Source organism: Diadema antillarum, unplaced genomic scaffold, assembly GCF_040938485.1.
Source record: "Diadema antillarum isolate AM-2024a unplaced genomic scaffold, OU_Dant_1.0 seq00001774_RagTag, whole genome shotgun sequence".
Lineage (NCBI taxonomy): Eukaryota > Metazoa > Echinodermata > Echinoidea > Diadematoida > Diadematidae > Diadema > Diadema antillarum.
The window spans coordinates 198052-209347 of NW_027272455.1; the positions used below are offsets into that span (position 1 = coordinate 198052).

Below are 11296 nucleotides of genomic sequence, written 5' to 3' on the forward strand. Positions count from 1 at the left end.
AAAGCTTAACTGCCTGCCAAAAGTCAGTCGATGAATGCACAGATGTTGCAGATTGCCCTTGAATCAATCCAGTTTATCATCCAAGGTGTAAAGCACCAGACTTGAGATGGTAGGCTATGCAAATTATAATTTGGTCATTCCCAATAGGCATCATCAGATTCCTTGACTTAAACTTTCACCCATGAGCTCAGGTCCAACCGCAGAAAGGATCATGCAATGCGCCCTTGACTCCTCACAAACTATTTCAAACTTGTGACATCTGAAACCGCTGTGATTCTTGCAAGGGATCAAGAGGTCACTGCCTGACAGCAAAGTTCCACCAAGTACAAACTCACAGCTGACACCGAAACACTCAGTATGCAAAAAGTTTCCTTTTACAGGGGTGCATATCACACTGAGATCATCCCACAGCCCTGTCTCGAAAAGCAACTTACGCACTGGCTATAGTTTTGACCGATTCAGCCGGCACCTAACGGCTACCTATATCCATTCACCGGTCTAAAGAGGAATCCCGTCAAACATGAGGCTAGCTCCACCTAAAGCCATCCTGAGGCTTGCGCACTACATGAAAGGTGAGGGCTTGGGAAAAAACGTGGTACTCTTGTAGTCCATTAATTGAAGATGTCACTTCTGACAATACCGCAGTCATTCCGAATGCCTGGATTCAACATTTTGTTGTGACAAAACTCTCTAGATGAAGCTGTCACCGAATATCGACGCCAAACTTGTTGAATTCACGAGGAGATAAACAAAAATAGGAACTTCGCCTCTGAGCAAACATGGACCAATCCTCTTCAAGAATGTTGGAACCGTAAATCATTCCACTCAGGGTGCCCGTTGCTAAGGAAGAGACACCTTGATTTGATAGGCCACGATTACTGGAGGTGTATTGCTGTTTATCTGTACTTATGCCTGCGCTTTTCCATCGATGATTAACCAACTCCTCCTGCATGCTGAATTGAAACCAATATGACACCTGCCGACACAGCTCAACAAACATGCACACAAGCTTCATGCCAGGATGCTATTGACAGAATAAGGTGCTCTATCAATAGGTGAACTCCTGCAGTGCAAAGGGGGGGGGGGGGGTTGTGGACTAAACCTTGCTTTTAAAAAAAATAAAAAAATCTCATCCAATAACTACCTGATAATGTCAGTCAAAAATAAGGAGGAGTTCAGCCTAGTTTCTTTCATTTCTTTTTCTTCTTTTTTTTGGGAGGGGGGGGGGGGTTAAGGACAACTTATATTCATCTACTGCACAGAAATCTAATCAAATACAAATTAAAAATCAGCAAAAAGAATGCTTCATATCATAAGGTATATTTTTTTATTCATATCAATAGGCATCTATAGGGTTGAAATCCATTGTATTGTTTTATCACAAAGAGTTTCAACCTTTCAAACATAATTATCTTGAAATAGGAAAGAAGGGCTATCTCCTAATAACAATGGGAGGGATTATAACAAGCACACTTCTTGTTTGCTCCCATGCCCCAGGCTCAGTGGAAGTTCTTTTCAACCCCCATTGGCTCCCATTCATATTGTATTTACACAGTCCAGGGTCACATTACGATGCATCCTTTTCTTTTCCTCCTCACATCCCCCCCCCCCCCATTCTCTCTCCCTCTCTCTGTCTGTTAGTGTTGATCTATATTTCTGTCTGGATCTGTCTCTGTCTCATTTTCTCTTTCTCTTTATGTTTGCTTTTCATCTAGAAGTGAAGGCCTTATCAAGTGTGGAGACTGACAAGTATTTGAAAGAAGGTACTGTGCATTAAATGCATTTACAGGACTTCAAAGAGATATCTGAAAGAACAAGGTGATCTTGTTTTCATTTAGCCGTCACAGAAAACCACTGCTTGACTTCTGAATAGGCACAAGCGATCAATTAATTGACAAGATGCGAGAAGTCCAACTTCAGAAGCACCCAGGTCAATGGGCAGTGATAATGACGGAATTTCTGTGAGGAATATGGCACCTATTGACAATCACACATGAGAGAGATATCAGACCCCCCCCCCCCCAAAAAAAAAAGTCTATAGTATGCTGAGCACTCCTGCTATTCAAGGTGAGCAAACCGTGGGTGTTCGGAGAGAAGAACTCACCCATATCAGATGATACACACTGTATATGGGATATAATTAATGCCTATTAAGAGATTAACTGTTTTCTAAAATACAGAATTCATGAAACAGTTATGGCACTACAGTTTTACATACACTCTAATTCATGCACATTAGAACTGATATTCCAGTTTAGAACAGCAACTACAGCAAAGGAGATATCATACCTTGATGAAAACGGGACAGAGAAAGAAGGAGTTGTATCATGGGCTGGTGCTGTATTTATCTATATCCAGCCCCCCCCCCCCCCCCCAAAAAAAAAAAAAAACACACAACAAAACAAAACAAAACAAAACAAAACTAACAAACAACAAAAACAAAATGTGAGATAAATCCGCTACAAAGAGCAAGTCTTTCAATGATGTCCCTGTATGAAATACTAAATATCCCCTAAAAAAAAAGACCCAAAAATACTTGTTTTTCATTTTAATACTACTGCCCATTCCTTCCTTCAGAGAGGGTATTGTTTTGTTTTTGTCTTTAACTAGCCAGATGAACAAGTTGACTCAGATTTTCACTACTCTGTGAGATAACTTATTTAGCCAGCTCAATTAATAATACAAAGGAAAAGAAGAGAATACACCTAATGGCTCACCACAGCAAATTACATCTTTGACACATCTGCGGCACTGTACAAACAAGTAAATTTGGTCCATGTTTGAAAACTTTCTAAACAGCCTTTTAATAGAATGCTATAAAAAAAAGTCACTGAGAGTCAAATCTATACCTTCATATTGCCGTGCTTTGCCTGCCAATTACTTTTTGCAGTTTGAATAATAAAAAAAAAATCCCTAAACTGCACATCATTAATCAATAATCTATCCATATACTATAATCATTCTAGTAGCTTTACTTATATGTAATTATTACCTACAGTGTACTTATGCATGACTTAGTGATTCTTTAAACTGCTATAAATGATTTAGCTTCTAAATTTGGGCCGAGTTTTGCATTGCTCCATACAGAAATTGTTGGTTTAATGCATGAGAAGTTTGCCTGTCAAAGATCATTACTGACTGGAAATTACACATCTTTACATACAGACTGTGACATTCAGATAGATCTTAAGATCTGAGGCATAATAACTGACATCAAATCAACTAAAAAAAAAATGCAAAATGTTAATCTCTGTCATTCATCAAACATTGGCTAAGGAGGAACAGACAAAACTGCAAGCAGCTTTTCTGTACTTTTGTAAAGAGGCAATAAAGCAAAGTAGGTTCAATGACTAAATGAAAATTGAGGGATTTAACTTTCTCATGCCTTCTCTACAAATATCAAAGAAATTAACAGATTACAATGTACTTCTACATTTAGTAAGTTATTACACCACATTACTCTGTTTGTACAAATAAAACTATGACTACGTTTTTCTATTTAAAAAAAAAGACAGAAAAACAATTTCTATCTTACACAGTTAATTGAGGGTCATTCCTTTCTGATGTTGGCTGTTGTGCACAAATGACAAGATTGATTTTGAAAGATATCAGAAATATTGTTAAAAGGTAGAATAATGGTTAAATAAAGATACTGTACAAATGTAACCTTATTAAAAAAGCATTCATTGGATATGTTTTGCACAGGTATACACAGCGTGAAAAGTTAACTTCTTCATGTTACAGATCTACATCAAGTATTATTTGCAAAAGAATTTATTTTAGAATTTATTTTAGAAGAATTTATTTTAGAGGAATTAAAAGAAAAGAGAGAATGTTTGGATAAAATTAGACAGGAAAAAGTGAATAGTATATGTTTTAGATCGAAAATTAAATGGATGGAATTTGGTGAAAAGCCTTCAACATATTTTTTGAATTTGGAAAAGGGTAATGTTATAGATAAGCAAATTTTACAATTGGTGGATGAAAATGGAAAGATATTAAATCAGCAACAGGAAATATTAGAGGAAGTAGCAAATTTTTATAGTTTATTATATAAGAAGCAAAATGTTGAAGATATGGATTTACAAGAAATTTTAGAAGGTCAAGATATTCCAAGGTTAAACGAAACACTTAGATTGTCTTTAGAAGGCCCTTTGCAAATAGAAGAATTAGATCAAATGTTGAAAAATATGAAAAATAATAAGTCACCTGGAATGGATGGATTTACTGTAGAATTTTTTAGAGTATTTTGGGAAGATTTGAGGTTTTTAGTGTTGAGATCATTGAATTACGCATATACAGAGGAAAATATGTCTTTTTCTCAAAAATTGGGTGTTTTAACTTTGATTCCTAAAGAAGATAAAGATAAGTATTATTTGAAAAATTGGCGACCAATTTCTTTGTTGAATGTAGTTTATAAATTAGCATCGGGATGTATTGCGAATCGAATTAAGAAGGTTTTGTCTTTTGTGATAAGTGAAAACCAGAAAGGGTTTTTATCAGGTAGATTTATTGGAGAGAATATTCGCCCTTTATATGATTTGATTTTGTATACAGATGTCAAAGATATTCCAGCATTATTATTATTGATTGATTTTGAAAAAGCTTTCGATTCAATCTCTCATGAGTTTATAACAAAAGTGATGTCATTTTTCAATTTCGGTCCCTCAATAATTTCTTGGATAAATATTTTATATGCTGATGCTTTTTCGTCTGCTCAGATTAATGGTTTTTTTACTGAAAGATTTAAGATAGAAAGAGGTTGAAGGCAAGGCGACCCTCTTTCTCCATATACATTTTTGTTGTGCAGTGAAATATTAAATTTGATGATTTCTGGACCTAATTCATTTGAAGGGATAAAAATAGATAATATGTTTCATAGAATAGTTCAATATGCGGATGATACACTGTTGACATTAAATGGTACAGAGAAGGATTTATTTATAGCAATGAATATTGTAGATAGATTTGCAAATATATCTGGTTTAAAAATCAATGAAAATAAAACAAAAGTAATATGGATAGGGAAATGTAAGAATAAAAAAGATAGAATGTTGCCTGAAAGGAATTTTCATTGGGTGTATGAAGGAGGTTTTAAGTATCTGGGTATACATTTTTTTGTTGATTTAGAGAGAACTGTTCAGTATAATTATTATGACAAAATGGAAGTGATTAGGAAACAAATGAACACTTGGCGTAAACGCTCTTTAACAGTGCTTGGTAGAATTGTAGTTATTAAGTCACTGTTGTTATCAAAATTGAATTATTTGTTTTTGTCTTTGCCAAGTCCTAAAGGTAATTTTTTGAATGAGATAAATGATATGTTTTATAGTTTTATATGGGAAAGGAAGCCGGATAAAATAAACAGAATTCAAATGTCTCAGACATATGCACAAGGTGGAGTGAAAATGATAAATATTTACACACAGGTTACAGCACTGAAAATATCATGGATTAGGCGATTGTTATTTACAACGGATAAATGGTCAGAAAAATTATTGAGTATATTTTTACCCCGTACCCATCAATTAGACATGAGTCTCGGAAATGATTTTTTCTTTGAACAAGCCTCACATACGTGTAATCCCTTTTGGAAAGAAGTATTCACAGCTTACGGCAAATTACTTTCGGTTTATTGTAATAATTTTCAGTGTCAACCTTTGTGGAAAAATAATAAGATTACTATAGGAAATGTGTCGGTTTTTAAACGAAAGTGGTATCAAAAAGGAATTCGTTTTGTTAATGATTTGTTAGATGAAGAAGGAAATGTATTATCATTTACTGCCTTTAAGAGGAAATATGATGTTGACGTTAATTTTTTAGATTATTTTGGAATATGTCATGCGGTTAAAAAAGCAGGTTGTGATAGAAATATGAATAATATGGAAAAGTTTTGTCAACCAATTATACCTGATATTTTACAGTTGGTTATAAAACATTTTAAAGGATGTTCACATATTTATGCTGTTTTGTTAAAGAATAGAAATAATGTATATCAATGTAAAGGATTTTTAAAATGGCGACAATTGATACAACTTGAAGAAAAGAAATGGCAATCTTTTTCGTTGGCCCCGTTTAAGAGCACGGAAGATGTTAGTTTACGATGGTTTCAGTTTAAAATAGTTAATAGAATTTTATATACAAATAAGATGTTGAATAGAATTGGATTGGTTGAAAGAAGTGAATGTTCATTCTGTAATGTGAATGTTGAGACTTTAATACATTTTTTTAGTGAGTGTCAATATGTTGATAGATTGTGGGTTGAAGTAAGAGAATGGATTAATATCAACACGGGGTTAGAGATAACATTTACGACGGAAAATAAATCATTTGGTTTTGGGGGTATTAACAATTCGGCATTGAATTGTATTACCATGCTTGTGAGATATGAAATTTATGTTTGTAAAATAAGAAAAATAATACCTCGTTTTGATTTATGTAAATATAGTATAAGGGAATATTATGATAGAGAGAAATTTATCACAAGAAATAATCATAAGTTGCAAGTGTTTCAGAAAAAATGGTGTCTTTTTAGACACCTTTTTTCTTGATGTATATTGTATTGAATTCGAAAAAAAAGCGTGATGTTATTTGAAATATGCTGTAATACGTGTATATATGAAAGAGAATAATAAATATCCCAGTGAGGGGGAAAAAAAAAAATGTAGCCAAGTGGCCACAAGAAAAAAAAAAAATATTTGCAAAACAATATAAACAGTTTCATACCAACCCACATAAACAATTAATATTCTCAATGCATATATGTTCTCTTTCATTTAAAGACAGTACATTTGCAAGAACAAACAAACAAACAAACAAACAAACAAACCAAGTTTTTAAAAAAAAGCAATCAAAGAACATAAGTGTACTTTTAAGTGCACTTCTTGAGTCTGAGGGTCTACAGCAGCTGGATTTTTGTTAGCACTATAATAGCAGTGATTTTCATCACAATAAATACATCTTGCTGTTGTATAGCTCCCTCTAAAGTTTCAATATCTACACTTGTACATTGTATAGCTGGCTAATGAAAAATAAACTAAATTTATTTACAGCGTGTATACAACACAAGTGCACACAAATTCATGTACTGTACATCTCTTCACACAAATGCACTACTAGACACACACTCACACAAACAAACAAACAATTCACAAATAATCGCTGGCACACGTACACACAAACACACAAAAAAATGTATGCATACATTTCAAGATTGCAACATGTAAATAAATGAAATACAAGTTTGTACTCTTTATCTTGATCTTAGCATTGTGAAATACACGTGTATATAATGTGATTTTGAATAAAAAAGAAATTGGACAGACCTCCTTCTCTTGCAGAGAATTGAATAACTAGCTTAACATTTGGTAAAGATTAAAAACAAAGACAAATAACAACAACAACCAAAAATAGAACTGATGATACAAAAAGCCCACTTAAGCAGAACTTATCACTTTATCTTTATCATCAATGTGAAGACTTTAGTATACTACTGACTACCACCCTTGAGAAATTCTGAATGTTTACAAAATTGGCTGCTCTTTGTATTGGCCTAATAACAAACATGGTGTATGAGACAATATGTGTGTTTGAGATTATCATAAATTATATGTAAAAAGTAAAAACAAAATAAACAATTTCATGGAAACAGACATGAAATATACAAAGCATGTAAAAGGAATAAGATCACTTAGAAAGTCTTGCTGCTGAAATGTCTTTTCTTTATTATTACTATTTAACAAGCTGTGTAAGTGGCAATTGATCTTTAGAGAAATATTGCTAATGGGCAGATATACTACAAAGATTTATTTGTTTTTCTTTTCTATTGGAAAGGAGGGGGATGGCAGCACAAAGGAAACTCAACCAAATTCACATCTACTCTGGGCACCCCCTCCCTTCATTTTGTTGGTCACCTCTTTTTCTCAAACAATCTAGTTGCATCACATTTGACATGATAATATGACAGCAGCTAGGTAAGCTTCTCACTGAATCAAACAAACATACGCTGTAGTAGCAAATGCCTATTCTTTTATTGTTATTGTTGGATTGAAACTTGTTATTTAAACGTGACTGTCTATACTGGTACGTACATTTATGTTTCCTCATTTGCTTTGTCATTAAAATTTTATCAAGAATGGATTTAATATTGAAGATATGAATTCCTCTCAAAAAGAAGACAAGTCAATTCTTTCTTACATATCTCAGAACAGTCATTATGGTCAACTGACGTTATGTCATTTGAATATATTAAAGATGACTTCTTTTAAAAGGATTTCTTTGTACAGGACACTGCTTGCATTCTATGATCATAATGTTTCTATTACGGTATCTGCACTTATAGTTTCTTTAATTACGTCAATTTCACTGAAACAATTTTTTCTTAAACCTCATTTTCAGCATCTTAAACATGCATGTGTATCATTGGCAATGAATACTTGGGAATATCTAAGAGAAACATGACAAATCATGATACTGAAAGGTGAAATGACTGGAGAGGACTTACGTGTGGTGGCTGTGCTGACTTGCCGCCAGGCCTCTCATTCACTGCCGATGCATTGGCTTGAAGACTGAACTGGAGACCAAGGGAGTTTACCTTGAAGAAAAGGATTACATACAGAAATATGAATTAGTATGCATTATATGTATGTACAAAGGTTGCAAAACAGTATAGAATACTAACACTCTTCTAATAGTCATTTATTTAGAAACAACAGCAGAATACCCCACCACATTGTTGCACATGTGTGTGTTGGTTGCAATACCATACCAGAAGACCATCACTCTACACTACCCTACTACCCTTGTTAGCTCACGCATGCGCACGGATACACACATGAGGGCACATTTGGCAAGTGGTGGGGTATTGAGCAGGAAAGCATTTATTAACTTGTACCAAGTCTTGTGTTAGTGGCTGATTGGTGTCTGGGTTTTTTTTTTTTTTTTTTTTTTTTTTTTTTGTTCAATGATGTTGTGTGTATGTGTGTGGGTGGGTGGGTGTGCTCGAATGAAGTAAGAAGTCAAAATTGTGATTTAACGCCACTCCAAAAGCAAAATAGACTTCAAATTACAGCAGTGCCAAGTTTTTCAAAGTGGTGGGTCCAATTTCAGCTTATCTACCAAAATCGGCTGACAAGCAAAACAACAACAAAGATCTTCACAGTTTTCACTGGCAAATCCTTACCAACATTAACTGAGAAGTAGCACAGACAAAAAAAAAAGTCATACCCTAGATTTTCTGAAAAAAAAAAGTGAGGGCCCACCAAAGAAGCTAGACCCTATACCTGCTGCAAAAAAGTGCCCCCCCCCCCTCCGCACCAGCCCTGAATTAAATAGGGAGAAATGTGAGAGGACAGAGTAGAGAGATGAAGAAGGAGACAAGAAATGGGTACAACAATAATAAAAACAAGAATAGGAAAAGGGGGAGGAAATGAATAAAAAGGTAGAGTATTGAAAAGGTAAAACTGGGGGAAAAATAAACCAAGAGATTTACAAATTAAAAAAAAAATATGGGAAGGAATGACAAAGAGAAACTACATTGTAAGAAAACAGAGGGAAAGATTGATAGGCTTGAAAAGAAAGGAGGAGTACACAAAAATAATGAAAAAAGAAAAAAAAATGGGACAGCATATTTACAATAGAATGGAAGAGAAATGAATTGAATTGAAACTGAAATAAAGGAAAGATGAATAACAAGGAAAGGAAGAGAATTACACAGGTTGGAAAGGAAATAGAGAAAAACAGACACAAGAGGGAAACAGAAGGAAAAATATTTTCAAAAAAGGTAGAGGGAGGGAATGGTGAGCAGGAAGAAAAAGACAACATAGTGATTGGCAGAAAATAAGCTTGAATAGGAAATTGTGAAAAGTTAGGAAGAAAAAACAACAGACTGATAGGAAGGAAAGGAAAATTAGGACTACTTGAAAATGAAAAGAAAAGGAAAGAATGAAATATAGAAAGACAAAAAGAGAAAGATAAAAGGGGGTGCACACACACACACATAGACATACCAACATTAAACAACAACCCTTAAATGCTGTGTAAACCGGTACAGAATTATTGCTCAGACCTGGCTATTGAAAGGGAGAAAACAAATTTAGCTTTTTAGTGACACCATGTACAAGAAGCCAAGGTGATCCTCACTACATTCGGATCATACAACTGACTGTTATATACTGCATGTGCTGAACATGATATATAGTAGAACATATGTGTACAGTATCTACCGACTGTTTGTGTGCAGAGCTGCATTTCAAACGATCGATGGACTTATTTGTTGGTTATTGAATATGTAAGGTGAGTAAATGCATGTTTAGAAATCATTTGACCAGGTGGTGCGTATTTAAAGTACACTGTACTACTACCACGCTGACTACTACTAACCTAGTGGGCCAGTGGGTCTAGTGCCCTTTTAATAACTAGACTATACACAGCCCTGTTGCGCACGGAGAAGTTATGAGAAGCACGGCGTCTGGTCAGGCTAGTCGAATAACAATTTTCTACAGACAGTACCGCCTACCGGTATGGTATTGCAAATTCTAGAATAGTGGTTTCCTAAACAAATAGCTAAATGGTAAAAATGGAGATAAATTACAATTTGAATTTTATGACAAAAAAAAAAGAAAAAAGAAAAAAAGAGGAAGCTGGTTACACAAGAATAATATATTAGTTATAAACGCGCCAAGGGGTGCTGTATTGTGGTAGTCTACACCTACTTCACAGTGCAGATTTACAAGATTAGGCTCTATTTTATAATCATGTGTTTTGTTACAATCTAAATTTACAAACAAAGTCTGACTACAACAACCACACACCATTTGTGGCGTATGGGACTGTAATAAAGAGGTGAGAGAGCAAGATATTGACGAAATCTCGAAAGCGAGCCAATAAAATAATGATACTTCTAAGACACCATCTAAAATCTATTACATACATACCTCCTTGTATGCGATGCCCGGTCTCTGTCGTTTCTTGTTATATGCATACATATTGTCATAACTCAAGTTCTTTTGCTTAAAAAAAAATGTAGAAAATAACAGTCATCCTTTTCATCTACTCGATCGCAGAGAGAGTCTCGGCACCAAGATACGGCGATTTTAACAGCCATTTCAACTGTTGTATTTTTAAAGGAATATAGACCAATTGTCAAATAAATTTTTGATGTAATCGAATCAAACGCATTATGTTAAGATGATTTAAAATAATTATAGAAATATTTTGAAACTCATTGATTTTATTATTACATAAATCAAAAAATAATAATTTCCACCTTTGTTCGGCAACACGATCGTCACACATG

The 11296-nt window shown here is 34.2% G+C and overlaps 1 protein-coding gene across 1 annotated transcript in view; it reads right to left on the reverse strand.

Moving 5' to 3' along the window:
• The window catches only part of LOC139712231 (leucine-rich repeat-containing protein 49-like), a 51641-nt gene extending 40656 nt beyond the window's left edge, over window positions 1-10985 (reverse strand). Inside the window, exons 1-2 of the mRNA XM_071624069.1 lie at window positions 10935-10985; window positions 8504-8593 (exon numbers count right to left, since the gene is read on the reverse strand). Coding sequence (XP_071480170.1) covers window positions 8504-8593; window positions 10935-10985 — 141 coding nt within the window. The remainder of the gene's footprint in view (window positions 1-8503; window positions 8594-10934) is intronic.
• Window positions 10986-11296: the final 311 nt, after the last annotated feature.